Genomic DNA, 16484 nt, shown 5'->3' on the forward strand with positions numbered 1-16484 from the left:
TCATTGTCTTTGCCCACCCTGTGTATTGTATTGGCCTATTTCTTACAACGCGCATACTCTCAGGAAACGATTTAGTGCTTCAACAGGCACGCAGACGGGGTTGCCTACAGGGGGTTGTAGTGTACACGGAGGTGGATACGGCACTGCAGCTAAGCTGGCTGGCCTCGCAGAAAGGACAAAGACAAGTATTCATTGGATGCTGGCCAAAGGCATTTCACGGTTGTGCGAAGAGAGAGGTGCTTGCATCAGATTCTGAGGTGGGGACAGGGGAAAAAGAATCTGAAACCAAGGGGGGGGGCAGAGAGAACTGACACAGAAACACAGGTCTTCTTCTGTGTGTTGGGGAAGGCATAATGAAGCAGAAAACGGGGCGCCTCAGGCAACGGGGTCAGCGGAATCGATGGATGAGATGCTGCCGCTGCTGGTGGTGGTCAGCATGCGCTGGTTCCGGTTACGCTTGGTCCGCTGGTAGTCCCTCCAGCGCCGTGCAGCAGCAGCCACCGTGGCGGCGTTCACGCCGCGGCCCAGGCTGCTGCTGGCGCTGGAGGCGGCGGCATCACCCTGCATGGACGACCCTGCGGCGGGGGTGGCGCGGAAGAAGCCCCAGCCGTTGTCGGCCTGCACCTTGGCGGCCAGCGCCGCCTGCCGCTTCTGCCATGCGATGGACGCCTCGAAGAAGACATTCATGTTGGCGCCCTTGCCGCCGCCCGTCATCTGCGGGGGAGCGCCAGAGGAGCACCAGCAGCGGGCACAGCAGGGTTGTGCACACACACACGCACACACCTTCTTGGGGAGGGAGGGAACACATTCATTCCTCTGCCCTCAGGGAACCTCCCTAGGTCATGCGGGCCCCCACATAAGGCTCACCAGCACAAAGGCTGCGACGCGCTCCATGCGGCTCATCGTCTCCTCCAGCAGCGCCAGCTGCGGCGCGGTCACCTGCAGCAGGACACGGCCAGGGGTGGGGTTGCAGGAGGTCGGCGCCCAGGCAGGCCCACATGCCCCCAAGCAGTGGCAAGGCAGCCCTGCTGGCTGGCTGAGCGGCAAGTGTGAGGGGTGGCGGGCGAGCCGCCGCCGCCGCCGCGGCACCCCCATCGCGGCGCTGGCTCGGCTGACCGGGCCGCCGTGCTCACCCAGTGGATGCAGGACACGGGGCACGTGTCGATGGCCTCCTGCAGCTTCTCCACTCCGTCCACGCCCTGCTGGCGCACCCGCGCCCGCCCCCACTCGTCCTCCATCATGAAGGTGGCGGAGGCCACGCAGTTGCAGTTCTTGCAGCCGATGCACGTGAACTCGTCCACAAACACGCTGTCGCGCTCGTAGCTGGTGTCGGTGAAGGGGTTGACGCCACCGATCTGGAAGCCCACGATGGCGTCGTAGGCGGCGCGCTTGTCGGGGTCGCTCAGAGTCTGCGGGGGTGGCAGGTGGGTGGTGGTGGGTGGTGGGTGTGTGGATGGCGAAAGGGGAGGGACGCGAGGGTGGGCGGTGCAGGGGGCGCGGCATCGGTTGAGGCAACGCACTCACGTCATAGACATCGTTCAGGAAGATGGCAAACTCGGTGCTCGACTCGTCGGCAGACACATCTGGGTGGAACTCCTTGGCCAGGCGGCGGTAGGCGCGCTTGATCTCATCCGTGCCAGCGGTGTAGGACACGCCCTGCGCCAGCAGGCAACCCGAGAAATGCGGTGCTCAGGTGTGGCTCTGACACAACTGGCTTCCACACTGCTGCCAATGCCTCCGATTGCTGCTGCCCTGCCTGCTCACCAGGATGGCGTAAAAGTCGGTCGCCTCGTCCGCCTCTGTGGCAGTAGGAGCCGGCGGCTGCCACGCCAACACGCGCAAGCGGCCCCGCCCCCGGCCGACAGCAGCCTGCCGGCTGCTGCCACCGCGAGCGCTGCATCCCTGGCGCAGCATCTGCACGCTGGATGCTTGCTTGAGCCTGCATGTGCTGCGAGCTGCAGCTGTGGCGGCGCGGCCGGGTGCCCTGCCGCTTGCAGCTGTGGCCGCCGTCGCCGCCACCACCGCGCAGTTGCCCTCCCCCTGCGCTAGCAACCGTGCCGCCCCCATATTCTGGGTGGATCAGCCGCGGCGCGGGGCTGATGCGGAAGCACGAGAGCAGCAACCCTTGTCAGCGGGTTGTAGTCTTGAGCAGCAGCACAGGGCGCAGTCTGCTGTTCACCGCTGCAGCGCAGGGTCTTGCCGTCGACTAAAGTTAGGGTCTTGCTCGTGCCCTTCCTCCCGTGCGTGCGCTGCTGACACGCAGCAGGCGATTCATGCAGGCCAGCACATCTTGGGCGCCCCCTGGTCAACACCATCGCTGTCGCCCCGCCGCCCATTCGCCCGATATCACTTTTGCTGCTGTTCCTGCAGCCAGTGGCGGCCCGAGGAGAGCGCGGGGTTTGAAGTCCCTGGCGGGCACCGGCCCCAGGGCGGTGCATGGGAAGGCTGCCGTGATGTTAGTGGAGAACTCAGGCGCTGGACCCGGCAAGCGCGCGGCAGAGGCCCAGGATAGCGGCGCCGGCGGCAAGCGGCGGCGCGGAGATTGCCCAGAGAGCCCCTTTGACGAGCTGGTGAGGGCCAAGCCTGTGTGTAATGTGTATCTCTCTGACTGAAGCCCTGAATGCACTGCGCAGTAGGGCTGCGGCGATATCCCGTCGATGGTGCCGAAAGCACGACCGCCATTTCGGTGCCGTGCTTGCAGCTGGGCCAAGCGGGATGTACGTTGTCATCTGGCCGGGACGGGTGCGAGTACGAAGTGGAGGACCCACGCAAGCTGAGGTGTGAGCTGCTTCAATTGCTGCCGCCTCGGTGCTGTCGGCCCGAGCAGCAGCAGCCACCGACGCTGGGCAGACCAAGCAACCTGCCTCAGCTCCCACCGACATCGGGCCCTCTCCTCCTTGCAGGCGGCTGCTGGAGCAGAAGCTCACCCTGAATGGAGAGCTGCGGGCCAGCTTCCTGGCGGGGCTGCAAGAGCAGCTGGCCGAGGTGCCGGTGCTGCACGCGGCGCTCAAGCCGATGCAAGTGACAGGGGTGAGCCAATCGCGCATGGCTGATCGGTTGCCTAGTTGCAGCTGTCTGCTTTATGGGCAGCAGGGTAGGGCATAAACTAAGGGCGATCTTCTTCTGTTGCCACCTACCCTGTCCTGTCCCTTGCAGAATGCGCCCATCACCGGCGACAGCTTTGTGCGGGTGCTGCTCAATGTGGCGCCGCTACAGGTGCGTCTGGGTGGAAGGGGGGTGGCCGCCGTCCCAGCCCCGCTGAGGCTGCTGCCGTGGCTGTGGGGGGCCCCACCACCCTGCCCCTGTCTGCTTTACCCCACAACGGGGGTGCGCCGCTGCTGCTGCACGCAGGCTAACGTGTCGCAGATGCTGCTGGAGCGCCTGCCTGAGTTTTGCGACGCGCAGGGCGAGGAGGCGCCACTGCCGCAGCTCATCCTGGGGCAGTTTAGATGGTGGGTGCAGGGGCAAGGCGGGTGGGATAAGCTTCCTGGCATGCCCACTGTGTTGGTTGTGTAGTCCAGTGCTGTCATGCGGCACACCCTACATTTCCTCAACAGCTCGACATTTTGCCCGCGCTTACCCCACGCTCTCCCCTCCCGCCCTCGCCTCTGGCCTGCCAGGCTGGACCACGTGGCCGACCCGCGGGCGCTGACAGACAAGCTGCTGGAGGTGCTGCCGGTGTGCCCTGAGGAGCTGAAGAAGGATGCCATCACCTTTTTGCCAGAGGTGGCCACCGAGGACGACCACGAGGTGGGGACTTGGGCTGCACGTCGGCCCTTGCTTGGTGGGGTGATTGTGATTTGATTGAAATGATGAACAGTAGCAAGGGTGACGAGGCAGGCAGCACATTGGCTGTTCACGTCTGCCACCTGTTGCGTAGTGTGCAGCCGCCTGACCCGCCATCTGCGCCACACGTCTGCGGGCGTGGGACCATAAATGAGACCGGCTGGCTGGCTGGGTGCAGGCGGTGATCCGTGCACTGGAGGAGATGATGGGCGAGGAGGCCTTCATCCTGCCCTCCATAGAAGCCCTGGCCAACCTGTGCCTCACCCCGGAGCAGCAGGTGACGGTGGGGCAGGCTCGCAGCTTTTCAGTTCGTGTTCTGAGCCATGTCTGGCAGCTCAATGGTTGTGCATCACCACCTGGCTGCTCACTTGTATGGCCTGGAGGATCTGACACTTGTGTGCTGTACTGAAGCACCCCCATCCATCTGCCCGCCCCTTGCAGTCGCGGGTGGTGGGCATGGTGCTGGAGCGCTTCTGCACAGCCGCTGCCGAGGACCTGCCCGCGGTGGCGCGCTTCCTGCTGCAGTACGGCACCCCCGCCGACGGCGAGCTGAAGAAGGTGCGTTTGTGATGTGTGGCGGCGGGTGGATGAGTGGGTGGGTGGCACACCGTCCATCGGAGCCGCCATCATCGTGCTGTGCACGCCTGGACGATGCAGCTCGTTGACCGTTCCCAGCCTTTCATCTCCTGCACGATAGCCTGTCACTTGGCCATCACACCCACGCCAAGCACCTGCATTGTGCAGGTGGTGGGCACGCTGCGCTCCCTGCACTTTGTGTCGCCCTGCGACCCCCGCCTGGCGGTGCCCGACCGCAAGCAGAAGGGGCGGGTGCTGGGCGGCGGCGACAGCCCTGACTACCGCCTGCTGGAGGCGGTGAAGCAGGCCATGCAGCTCAACCCGGCGGCGGCGGATGCGGTGGTGAGGGAGATCAGGGGGACCACAGGTGTGGCCCTGAACCTGGGGAACCCGCGGGACGGGGCCACATTGTCTGCTGGTGACCGAGGGGACTCCCCCTTGTTGCACGCGGTGGACCGCACCCCACTGCTGGCCTGCTTGCTGTGCAGAGCCCGATGCACATCGCATCCTGGACCTCTGGCTGCTGCTGGTGATGCTGACGCTGGGGGCAGACCGCCGCAAATCGGCCGAGGCCATCCTGCGGTGGGTGGGGGGCTGCACTCGTTGCCGTCGATGGATGCATCAAGCTCATTGCCAGCAGACAGCCGCCTTCCGACTTGGTGGTGGCTCATTTCCAACTGCATTTTCACTGGGGCGCAGGCGCAAGTTTGCCGACGGGCATGCAGATGCAGCATGGCTGAGAAGGGCCATCACTGGGCACGAGGTGCGGCGGCATCCCGGCTGCTGCTGCAGATGCACTTGCAGAATGCAGATGCAGGCCTGCGCCTCCATCTGCACCGTGTGCTGCCTTGTGCTGTTCCTGACATGCTTGCTTCTCTTCTTGGTGTTTGTTGTTGCTGTCCTGGTGTGCAGCGCGTCATGCTGGAGTTCTTCCCCCAGCTGCTGTCGCTGGCGCAGCAGCTGCTGCGCAACACGTCAGTGCCGGTGCAGGGGACGGGCGTGGAGCTGTTCTGCTGCCTGTTCCAGCACTTTACAGAGTCCTACAACCAGCAGGTGGGCAGCTGCCATGTCGCTGAGTGGGGTTGTTGTTGTGGACACGATGATTCTGCATCCCAATACGTCCAAAATGTCGCGCCACTTGGCGCACGTGTGTGTTTTCACTCTGCAGGAGGTGCTGCGTGCGCTGCACAGCCACCTCGGGGCGCAGGTGCCGGCAGAGACCACCGCAGCGCTGCAGGTGCGCCGCCTGCATCGTGTGTGAGCCATGCTGCTGCTGCGGGACCTGCAGCTGTCTTCCACCTGGCCCCACCCACCCCCTTGTTTCCACAATGCCGCTTGCAGGTGCTGCTCCAACTGTCGGACAACCACACAGACACGCTGGGGCGCTATGCCGCCTTCCTCACAAACATTTTGGACTACATCGACAGCTACTCCGACCACCAAGTGCAGCAGGTATGCTACATGGCAGCTCGGTCAAACAATGATGCAATCAATAAGCAAGAGCCCATGCGCTGGGCGTGGCCTGCTGCTGCTTCATGCGTGCAGGTGTTTGCTGTGTTTGGCCTGCTGGTGGCGGGCGCGTGTCGCCAGGCAGACGGCAGTGGCACCAGCAACGATGCTGGGGGCAGGTGAGCGGGCTTGCAGGTTGGGCAGTTCGAGTTGCTGAGCCCCGGCTGAGCTCAAGTCACCTTCCAGTTATCTATCTGCCTGCCTGAAGGTCCCGCATGGAGGACGAGCTGATGATCTTTGTCCGCAAGCAGCTCAGCAGCGCGCAAGGCCAGCACCGCCGCATCGGCATCATCGGCACGGTGGCGCTGGTGCAGCGCCTGGGGGCCGCCGTCGGCGTCGTGCCTGAGCCGGAGTCGGCGATCGGTGGGACAGCAGTGGGGGGCATGCTGCGAGTAAGCCAAGGGCATAACAGCAAATGCATGGCCAAGCTGGCTGCCTTACCCCATACATGTATGTCCCTACCTCCTCTCATGCCTGCAGGGAAGCGGTACCGCGAGGCCATGCACGCGCTCCAGGACACTTTCCACAGCTGCCGCCACAGGTGCGTGCAGTAGTGAGTGCCTGTGCCAAGCCCAGCCAGCCTCGTCTGCTCCTCTGCTGCCTGCCTGCCCACTGACATGTATCCATGCTGCATTCATGCATGCCTGCGGTGTTGCAGCCCCGAGGCTTTCGCCTTCCTGTGCGACGAGCTGACGCGCGGCATCCAGCGCAAGGCCATCGGCGCGCGGCTGATCGGGGATGTGCACAAGATGCTGGCCTCCTACCTGGAAGACACCTTCTTCTGCTTCCTGAAGGAGGGCGTGCAGCTGGAGGTGGCGGATGCGGCCGTGCACGTGCGTGTGCGGCAGACTGCACCATCATCTTTCCCCTTCGCCCCAATCGTCTACCCCCCTCTCGCTCATCATTCTGCGCCTCCCATCACCCACCCCTCTCCCATCCCATCTATTGTTCCCGTCATCCACCGCTCCCCGCCATGATCCGCTCGCACAACCTGCCCCCTCCCCATCATCCTACCCCTCGGTTTGCATCATGCATCTGCTGATTGGCGTCCCGGCACCCTACTCCGTGCAGGTGGGCGGGCAGCGCCTGGAGGCGGAGCTGTGGTGGAACTTGGATGGCGACACAACACCGGTGGCCCTGCGCCTGCTGCCCCTGCTGGCAGAAGAGCTGGCTCTGGACAGCAACAGGTGGGGAGCCTTCAGGGATCGCGGGTCTGCAATTACAAGGTCCAGGCGGCATTTGGGGCGAGGTCCTTACCTTCCTTCGGTCCCACCAAACGCCGCTGCATGTTGCGCCTGCCCCGCCATGCAGTGCGCCGCTGCTGTCGCTGTTCAGCACGCTGCGGCTGATGGCGGCTCTGGAGCTGGCGCTGCACCAGAATCTGGACGCGGTGGCGGCGCTGCTTGGCTGCCCCCTCAACCTGTTCGACCCGGCCCTGGCCAGCCCGCAGCAGTTCAAAAGCCTGCCCACGGAGCAGCGGCGCGGCGTGCTGCTGGGCCTGTGGTATGCGCTCAACTGGTGCCGCGAGCTTGCCAACTGCTTTGCGGGCCAGCTGGCGCCCAATGGGTGAGACACCTCTGGCTGCTGCCACCTGGTCGATGCTGCGGTGGGCCGGATCATGACCTGTGTGCCTGCTGCTTGGCCCTCTTGGGATGCGCCCCCGACCCTTCGGCTGCTCTGGGCGCAGGCAAGGCGAGGACTCCGTGCAGCTGAAGCTGTTTGGGCGGCTGAGGTGCTGCTGCCAGCTGGAAGCTGTACTGGATGTGCTGCTCCAGGTGTGGCTGGTTGGTGGGAGAGGGCGGTAGTCAAAACGGCCAAGCATGGCACCTGTCATGCGAGTGCAAATCGGTGCGCCAGGCATCATGGATGCAACCTGTGCCCGCTGCCATACCTGTGCCCGTGCCTTGCAGCATGCGCCGCCGCTGTTCACGCTGCCCCCCTTGGCAAACACGCTGGACAGCAGCCCCGCCAACTTGGCGGCGGCGGCGGCAGCAGCGGCCCCCAAGAAGGCGGGGGCCAAGGGCGGCGGCAAAGGCGGCAAGGGCGGCAAGAAGAAGGCAGTCAAATTTGAAGACGACGGCGACAAGCAGTCCTCGGGCAGCCCCGGTGCAGGCGCCGCCTCCCGCCACACCACCAGCGGCGGCGGCGGCAGCACGGTGCAGGCCACCAGCGGCGGCTCCATGCAGGCGCCCGGCCCCGCCGCCACACAGGGCATCACCGAGGCGGCGGCAGGCGGCCTTGGCCGGCTGGCAGCAGAGCGCTGGAAGCAGCGGTCGCTGCTGCTGCCCGCGCTGGCAGTGCTGGGGGTTGGGGCGGCACCGGGGCAGGAGCACCCCTGCTACGCCATGCTGCCCTCGGCCGCCTACCTGCTGGCTGATGTGCACAGGTGGGGGCTGCTTCGATCAAGGCAGGCAGGCACTGCTTGGGGCCTTGTTGTCCAAGGACAGGCAGGGTCTGCCTGAGAACCCAGGCTGGTCTTGTATTCAGCGTCTGGTTCTTCCTCTGCCTCTGCCTGCCTCCTCCCCGGTTGTGCAGCAAGCTGAAAGCCACGCTGGCGGCCGCCAGGCGCTCCAGCTTCCCCGGCAGGGCCCCCAAGCAGCAGCAGCTGGCGGCCGGTGAGCGCCTGCTCGTCTCCCTCTCCCGGGCCCGGCCTGGCCGGTGGCTGAGCTGAGAAGGGCACACGCGCTGCGCTGTTGCAGCCGCTGCCGCTCCCTCTGCTGGCGTTGACCCGCCCGCCTGGCACCTTCCCGCTGCAGACGTCGGGGAGCTGAGCACGGAGCAGCTGCTGGGCGCGCTGGCGCCGGTGCTGCCAGCTGTGCGGCGCCACCTGGACGCCGCCTGCAACATCATTGACCAGGAGCTGGGGGAGGCGGCGCTGCAGGAGCAGGACAGGGCCAACTTCTGGGAGCTGGTGGCCGCTGGAGGGCCCACCCAGCCGTCGGCGGGCGGCGGCGGCGGCGGCAGCCTGGGGGAGGCGGCGGCGGCGTGCATGGCGGCGCTGGACCAGCCCTGCGCCGCCGCCGCGCTGTCGCCCGTGGCCGCCGCCTCCAGGCACGCGCGGACGCTGCCGCCGCTGGGCCGGCACGCCTGCAGCATGACTGCCGGGCCACGCTGCCACCCTGCTGACGAGTGATGCTGCACCACTCGTGGTGACACAAGGCTCCTCACCGCCCCATGACGCGCCCTCCACTGCTTCGACCTGCCTCGCAGGGTGCGCACCCTGGCGCTGGACTGCGCTCGCCAGCTGCTGCAGTGGCCGGGCCTGGCAGAGCCAGCCAACCGCCCCGTGCTGCGCGCCTTCCTGGCGGCGTTCCAAACGGATGCGGCGGCGGCGGCGGCAGGCCAGGAAGCTGAGCAGGGTGCGTGCCTGCCGGCCAGCCTGCCAAACCCCACGTCTGCACCGCTTCGCTGGTCCACCCATCCCACAGCCTGCACCGGGCCCTGCGCAGGCCCCCCCTCGGACGCCGACCTTGCCAAGATGGTCAGGAGCTGCTTCCTGTACTTCATCGCGCCGGTGAGCCCCGCTCCGAGCCGGCGTGTGCATCTTGTGAGCGCGGTGCCAGCATGCCCGCCAGTCCCCCAGTTGCCTCGCCCACGCCGCTACCGTGCCGCCGCTGCTGCCGCCCGCACAGCTGCCGGAGCTGGAGTCTGACCAGCCCACCTGCGAGAGCCCCTCCCACCAGCACGCCTGCCTGCTGATGGTGGATGCGCTGCTGGGGCTGATGCCCAAAGTGGACCCAGGTGGGTGGGTGGGAGGCTGGGCGTCGGTGCATGCACGTGTGTGTGTGCGCCCGGCAGGATCACGTGGGAAGGTAGGGCATTACTGATGGGCACCTTGTTGTTGTTCTGCCTGGTCGCCGCAGAGCCCACCGAGAGATCGCTCAAGATCAGGCGGCAGATGAGGTGAGGCCCCTGGTGCCTGCCACGCAGACGGCGCGCCTGTACCTGCATGCTGTGCCCCTCAATCTCCCTGGAACGTGCATGGATGGAGGATGCTGCCGCATGTGTGGCAGCTGGCGCTTTTTTCTTGACGTGCGCAGCTGGCACCGCCTGGGCGCCCACTGCCTGCCGCCGTCACCCCTGTGTGCAGCAAGCGCATCAGCTGTGCGGCTGAGGCGGTGCTGAAGCAAGTGGTGGTGGACAGCAGCGGCAAGGTGAGGCAGCCTGGCTGGAACCCAGTTGGAGCAGCGCATCCGGCGGGGGTCCAGCGGGAGGCAGCGCCACCCGCTCTCCCCTGCTGCACCCCACCCAGCCCGCTGCGCCCGCGTGCCCTTTCCCCGCAGGATCTTGGCGGCGCGGTGTGGAAGGGGCGGGGCCCGCTGCTGGCGGATGTGCTGCGCCTGTACCTGAGCCACTACGGCACGCGGCGCGGGGACGGCGGCGGCAGCCCTGTGGATGCGGTGCTGGACTTGGCCTGCAACCGCCTGCCCCGAGTGCGCCTCGGGGCCGGCTCCTGCGCATTGTGTCGTGCCCATGCTGAGCCTGGCAGGCCAAACATGCGTGAGACGGTGGCCGCGAGCGAGGGGTGCCCCGTCAGCTGCTGAGTCCCTGCAGCTGAGCTGCCTGCTTGTGCGCCGCTGCCTGGGCGGGGCCTGCAGGTGGCTGACAGCACCAAGGCCAAGGAGGCCAGCGAGGCGGTGGACCCCTTCCCCTCCCTCAGCGGCAACACGGTATCCATCTGGTACCGGGTGTGCCTGGAGCAGCTGCAGGTGGGGCGGGCAGGGGGGCTGCATACGAGGTTTGGGTGTGTGGTGCGTGTTGAGAGGCGGCTGTAGCAGTGCCACCTGGATTGGACGCAGTCTTGTGCCGGCGAGCTGGCTGCCCAATGGAGCCTGCCCCGTGTCCTCACCCGCAACCTGTGGCGGTGGCAGGTGGGCTGGGAGGGCGTGGCGGCGGCGGCGGCGGGCGCGGAGAAGCACGGGGCCGCAATGAAAGACGAGGAGGCGCTGGAGACGATACTGGGTGGCATGCAGGCAAGCAGGGCGGGGGGTGTAGCGTGGCCGAGCTGCGCCTTGGATGGCTTGCTGTGCAGGAGGGCAGGGTGGGGCAGATGGGTAGAAAGTTGCTTCGACCGCGCGCACTCGCCCCTGAAAGGATGCGATGACCCGCACTGCCCCCCGCCCCTCGCAGTCGTGTGCCAGCGCCTTCTGCGCGCTGATGAGCGTGGTGAAGCGCCAGACGCAGCGCGTGGCGGTGAGCCCGCCTGCTGCATACGGCGCTGGCAGGCGCTGGCTGGCCGGCACCGCAGCCGCCCTTGGTCCCCTCTGCCTGCCCCTCACGCGCTGGCCTGCGGCCCTGCCCCGCAGATCCACGTGCAAGCGGTCAAGTCTGGCGGCAAGTTCCTGCTCACCTTCTTCAAGACCCTGCCCTTCTGGTCCCAGCTGTTCCCAGAGCGCCAGGAGGCGTTCCAGGAGATGGTGAGCTGGCAGCAGCAGGGCGGGTGCGGCGCCAAGACTTGGCGTGGCAGGCAGGCTGGCGCCGCCAGTGGCTGAGCAGCCAGGCCGGCAGCGCACAGCCGCAGCCGCCTGCCAGCTATGGCTTGTGCCAACTGCGTGTGTGTGTTTCTGCCTGGGCTGGCGCGTGCCTCCTCTGGCCCCCCCCTGTGCAGGTGAAGTACATCCAGAGGGGCACGCGCACGCTGCAGTACCTGTGCAGCGAGGGAAAGTTCCGCAAGGAGATGCCGCTGACCGCCAGGGTGGGTGGGCTGGCGTGGCGGGCCTGTGGCTGGGCCTGGGTGCGGTTGGGTCGGTCCTGGGGAGCCCTGGACGGGCAGGCCTGGTGGGCAGTGCCAGCGCGCTGGTTTTGATCGACGGGTGGAGCCCCGCCGGTGCGCTTGAACTGGAGCGTAGCGCTCCCCCCGAGCGCCCTGCCCTGCCTGCCGCGCCCGCTGCTGCCCCTGCTGCTGGCGCAGGTGCCTGCTGTGAAGCGCACGGTGGAGAGATTTATGTTCCTAATTAAGGCCTTCCTCACCGGTGGGTGGGATGAGTGGGTGGGAAGGGTGGGGTGGATCAGTGGACAAAGGCCGGGCAGAGAGCAATGGGCACAGGATTACGGCCAGGGTGGGGCTCTTGGTGTGCAGCATGCGGGTTGGACGCTCCTTCCGCATCCCTTGCCAGCCGCTGGCCGCCCGATCCCCTCTCCGCACGCCCTTGCGCAGAGGCCAACGCGGGCGGCGCCTTCTGGATGGGTTCGCTGAAGCATCGGGACCTTACGGGCCGCGAGGTGCCGTCACAGGTGGGCAGGCGGCGGCTTGGCGCAGCGGGAGAGCTGCACGTGGCGCGCATCCCTGGGGCCCTTCTGCCGGGCTGTGCAGTGACGTTGACGTTGGGGAGCGCACAGGGCGTGCCTGTTTGGATGTGATGGCGGTGTGTGGTGGCCCCTCCGCTCCTGCTGCTGCAGATGTATACTGAGGAGGATGCGGAGGAGGATGAGGGGGAGGAGGAGGCAGGGGAGTCTGACTATGAGGATGAGGAGATGGGGGACACGGCGGGGGACGACAGCTGAGGCCCCGGCGGTGCCTGCCAACTGTTTGATGGCAAGAGGCAGAGTCGTGTCTGGCTGGCGGTTAGTTCCACCCACAACTGATAATGAACTGAGGATCAGGCTGAGAGTGCAGAATGAAAGGTTACAGCGCTAAAGAATGCACAAAACAGCCTGCGAATTAAATATGCGGTTGGCCTGCAGCCAAACCAGCGGCAATATCAACTGGGGACGAAGTTCCAGCAAAGCAGATGCACATGGAAGGCAGACGGTGGTTGCAATGGATTCGGTTCCTTCTGGTTCGCTCACGGCGTCAGCCAAGCAGGAGGGGCCGCAGCGCTCTCGTGGCTCCTGCCGTGCTGTGCTGCCTATGCCGTGGCCGGCACCTCCAGGTACTGCTCAATCAGAGCCTTGTACTCCCGCTTCATCTTCACGCCCGGCAGGTTGGCCACCCGCTCCTTGTCCTTGAAGATCTGCGGCAGGCAGGGCAGGCAGCGGCAGCGAGGGGTGGGGGCGGAGGGTGGGGGGCCATGTAGGCAGGGCCAGGCAGCCCAGCTGGCACCAGCGACTCTGGCTCGGCTCCACACACGCCCGCACCTGCACCGTGGGCGTGCCCTGCACCCCCGCCGACTGCCCAATGTCTGGGTCCTCCTCAATGTCAATCTCCACGTAATGCACCTGCGCGCAGCGGCGGGGAGGCGGGCAGGCGGAGCAAGGCAAACACGTCTCTGAGCACAGGGCAAATGGCATCATGGAAAGGGTTCGTCGCGGCACAGCACTCTGAACTGAGGACGGTACTGCCGCGCCGCCTCGTCCGCCACCCCACCCTGCCGCAGCCGCACCTTTCCAGGGTAGTCTGCGATGACCTTGGCCATGATTGGCTTGAGGGTGCGGCAGGGGCCGCAGGTGGGTGCTGCAGGGGCAGGGAGGGCAAGGCACACAAACAAGCTCGTGCCGCGACAGCAGAACGACAGGACAACCATGCCAGGCCTGGCCCTGCAACTGAGCACCCCCGAAGCTCCGCCACCGGCGCCCTGCATCCACGCGCAGTAGATCCCACCCGCCCACCTGTGAACAGCACCACGATGGGGCGGCTGCTGGCGTGGTACAGCTTGCGCAGCGCAAACTGGCCTTGGTGGCGGTCGGCCTCGAGGTCAAAGGAGGCCTCCTCGCTCGCCTTGCGCGCCTCGGCGGTGGCGCTGCTGCTGGCCGCCGCCTCCGAGTGGCTCTGCGGCGGCGGCGGCGGGGGCAGGGCAGGGCGGGGAGGCGGGTGGAGGAGAAGAGAGGCGGCCCGCCTGCAGCTCGGTGGGCCCCACCGGCGCGGAGGTCTGCCAGGCGCCGCACCCGGGCCCCGCCAGCCACGCCCACGCACCTGCGTGGCCTCTGCGGGCTGCTCCTGCTGGGTGTGGATGGTGGCCAGGCCCTCGGCGCTGAGGTAGCGCTCCGCGCTCAGCGCCGCCATGCACCCGCTGCCCGCCGCCGTCACCGCCTGCCGCCACTCTGCGGCCGGGGACGTCAGCAGGGTGCAAGGGTAGGGTACGAAGGCCGGGGGACCGCACCAGTGCCGGCATCCCAGCGCTCAGCTTCGCCACGGCGAACAATTCACTTCCACCTTTCACCGATCACCCAACGCGGCGCCAGCCCGCCTAATTCCCCCACCCACCCACCTGTGTCATGTAGGTCCCCCGCAGAGAACACACCCTCGATGTTGGTTTTGCAGCCGTCATGCACCCTGACATACCCGCCCGCATCCAGCTTCCCCTGGCCGCCCAGGATGTCTGCAGCGTGGGCCCAGGAACCCGGCCGTTGCCGAAACGGTTGGCGAGGTGCAAGGGGGCGGGCAGCGGGGGTCAGCAGCAGCGGCATGGAGCGGGGTCCTGCCGCCCGGCTGGCCGCCCCTGCTGGCCCACTGCTTGCGCCGCCACCTGCACCCCCACCTGAGTTGGGCTTGTGGCCGATGCCGTAGAACAGGCCCCTGACTGGCAGGTCAAAAGTCTCGCCTGCAGGGGGGGCAGCAGCGGCGGCGCAGCGCCGGTGGCAAGATGCTGGCAGCGACCGACTGCTGGCGGCAGGCCCGCTGGGAGGGAGCCAGGCTGGGGTGGCCAGCAGCCCCACCTACCCGCCCGCGCGCCGCCCCTGCGGCCACCCACCCGTCTTTGCGTTGCGCAGGTGCAGGCCCTGCATGGCCTGCCCGTCCCCAAAGGCGTCGTCTATCTGGGTGTTGAAGTGCACGGTGACCATGGGGTGCTTCAGCACGCGGTCCTGCATCGCCTTGCTGGCACGCATCGCCTCGCCGCGCACCAGCAGGTGCACCTGCGGGGGTGGGGGGTGGGGTGGGTGGGGGGTTCACACAAGAGGCGCCAGCGGCGGCTTTCCCGGGCGCAACCAGCGACTGCCCTGTGGCAACGTCTCCAGCCTCTCCCCAGGCCCCCACCTGCGTGCGCGCAAACAGGGTGGCCGAACGGCTCCCAGGCAAGCACTACCCCTCGCCAATGGCGCGAAGAAAAGCGCGGCCAGTCTCTCCCCGCACCCATCGACCACCACACCACCTCCTCCTCCTACCCACCCACCCGCCCTTCACTCACGTGCGAGGCATACTTGGTGAGGTACAGCGCCTCCTCAGTGGCCGTGTCGCCGCCCCCCGCCACCGCCAGCTCCTGGCCCTTGAAGATGAAGGAGGCTCCGTCGCAGATGGCGCAGGCAGAGATGCCGCTGCTCCAGTACTGCGCGGCAGGTGGCAGGGCAGGGCGGGGGCACAAGCAGGTGGAGGGGCGGCAGGGAGCGGAGGCAGCCTGGGCGGCAGCAGCAGCAGCAGCGGGCGAGGAGGTGCCCCGCAGCCACCGGGCCCCGCAGCGGCGGGCCTGGCCACCTTCCCGGCCTGCCCCACCAGCCCCACCAGCCCCACCTGCTGCTCCGAGGGTATGCCCAGCTTCTTGGCGGTGGCCCCCGTGGCGATGATGACGCTGTGCGCCCTCACGGTCGTGTCTGTGCCGCGGATGGTGAAGGGGCGGGAGGAGAGGTCCACGGCCTCCACGTCCTCGGTGTTCAGCTGGGCACCCCAGCGCTCGGCCTGCGCGGCGGTGGGTGGGAGGGTGGGAGCGAGGGCGGGAGGTGGGGAGGGCGGGCGGGGTGCGGGCCACGATGCCGCCAAGTGCACAAGAAGGCCCAGGCCACCGTCCCAGCCTCTGCCCCTTTCTTGTGCCGGCGCGCGTGCCCGGCGCCAGCCCCCACCTGCGCCCGCATGCGGTCCATAAGGTCTGGCCCCGTGATGCCCTCAGGGAATCCCGGGAAGTTCTCCACCTCGGTGGTGGTCATCAGCTGCCCGCCCCGCACGCCGCCTGCACACCAGAAGCGCAGCCGGGCCCAGCCCCGGCGTGTCACGCGGGCATCCCGCCGCCCAGCCAGCCCCCAGCCAGCGGCGAACGCACTGCGCCGCGCCCCCCGACTCGCACCTGCGTTCACGCCCTCGTACACCAGCGGCCGCAGATTGGCACGGGCAGCATAGATGGCAGCCGTGTCTGCAGGAAGTGGGGAAGCCGGAGATCAGGTCGGTGTACAAGTCCCGCCAGGGTCCCCTCCTCCTCCTGGCAAACTAAGGCTGCAACATCTGCATCAGCCGTATGTGCACCCAGCGGTGTTGCAAAACGGATCCAGCTGCTGGGGCAGGGGTCGCCTACAGCAAGACGGCTGGCGGCGGCACACCCCCCGCTGCCGCCACCATGCGGCAGCACTCACAGCCGGCGGGGCCGCTGCCGATGATCACAACGTTCTCGACGTCGCTGCCATTGTTGGAGCCATTTGCGCCGTCTGCCCGCACCACCAGGCGCCGCAGGGAGGGCCTATCGCGGGCAAGGCGCCGTGGTGCCCGCTGCTGTGCGGCCGCCTGCGCTCCGCTGCTGCCCACATGGCGATGAGCAAAGGGCAAGGAGGACGCCCTGAACGCCCGCCGCTGGGCGGAGGCCCCCGCCTTGACTGCTGCCGCTGGAGCGCACCGTGCGACTGCCATAACGCGAGTCCAACAGAGGTATGGGTGTCAATTGGGTGCAATGCGCTACAGCTTGGATGCCGCAGAGCCTTCTAGTGGTGGGCGGCAGCAGGCGCCCCGCTGGCGGGCGGCGCTGTACGCTGTAGTA

At 67.3% G+C, this 16484-nt stretch overlaps 3 protein-coding genes across 3 annotated transcripts; 1 reads left to right on the forward strand and 2 right to left on the reverse strand.

Moving 5' to 3' along the window:
- Positions 1–375: 375 nt before the first annotated feature.
- Positions 376–1914, reverse strand: CHLNCDRAFT_134196 (hypothetical protein; the record flags this gene model as incomplete). The annotated part of the gene is made up of 5 exons (XM_005847315.1): positions 376–714; positions 868–939; positions 1134–1409; positions 1525–1656; positions 1765–1914. The coding sequence occupies 5 exons, from the start codon at positions 1912–1914 to the stop codon at positions 376–378; spliced, it is 969 nt and encodes a 322-aa protein (XP_005847377.1).
- A 539-nt stretch (positions 1915–2453) lies between these two features.
- On the forward strand, positions 2454–12375 carry CHLNCDRAFT_57924 (hypothetical protein; the record flags this gene model as incomplete). Its single annotated transcript, XM_005847173.1, has 38 exons — positions 2454–2570; positions 2702–2778; positions 2904–3030; positions 3157–3216; positions 3352–3452; positions 3621–3750; positions 3965–4063; positions 4228–4344; positions 4531–4729; positions 4851–4944; positions 5062–5125; positions 5275–5415; positions 5531–5599; positions 5704–5814; positions 5908–5990; positions 6080–6234; positions 6352–6412; positions 6530–6704; positions 6943–7058; positions 7183–7437; positions 7559–7646; positions 7782–8257; positions 8407–8486; positions 8628–9000; positions 9082–9230; positions 9321–9385; positions 9504–9612; positions 9735–9774; positions 9962–10025; positions 10155–10304; positions 10470–10580; positions 10743–10862; positions 11002–11064; positions 11178–11288; positions 11480–11566; positions 11783–11843; positions 12029–12105; positions 12271–12375. 38 exons carry the CDS (start codon positions 2454–2456, stop codon positions 12373–12375), a joined length of 4680 nt encoding a protein of 1559 aa, XP_005847235.1.
- Positions 12376–12719: 344 nt separating this feature from the next.
- Positions 12720–16357, reverse strand: CHLNCDRAFT_134198 (hypothetical protein; the record flags this gene model as incomplete). The annotated part of the gene is made up of 14 exons (XM_005847316.1): positions 12720–12824; positions 12949–13029; positions 13194–13264; positions 13420–13579; positions 13724–13851; positions 14019–14129; positions 14289–14351; positions 14502–14664; positions 14937–15074; positions 15257–15421; positions 15583–15689; positions 15804–15869; positions 16087–16190; positions 16344–16357. The coding sequence occupies 14 exons, from the start codon at positions 16355–16357 to the stop codon at positions 12720–12722; spliced, it is 1476 nt and encodes a 491-aa protein (XP_005847378.1).
- Between the last annotated feature and the right edge of the window lie 127 nt (positions 16358–16484).

The sequence above is a fragment of the Chlorella variabilis genome (assembly GCF_000147415.1).
Source record: "Chlorella variabilis unplaced genomic scaffold CHLNCscaffold_11, whole genome shotgun sequence".
Classification (NCBI taxonomy): Eukaryota; Viridiplantae; Chlorophyta; class Trebouxiophyceae; order Chlorellales; family Chlorellaceae; genus Chlorella; species Chlorella variabilis.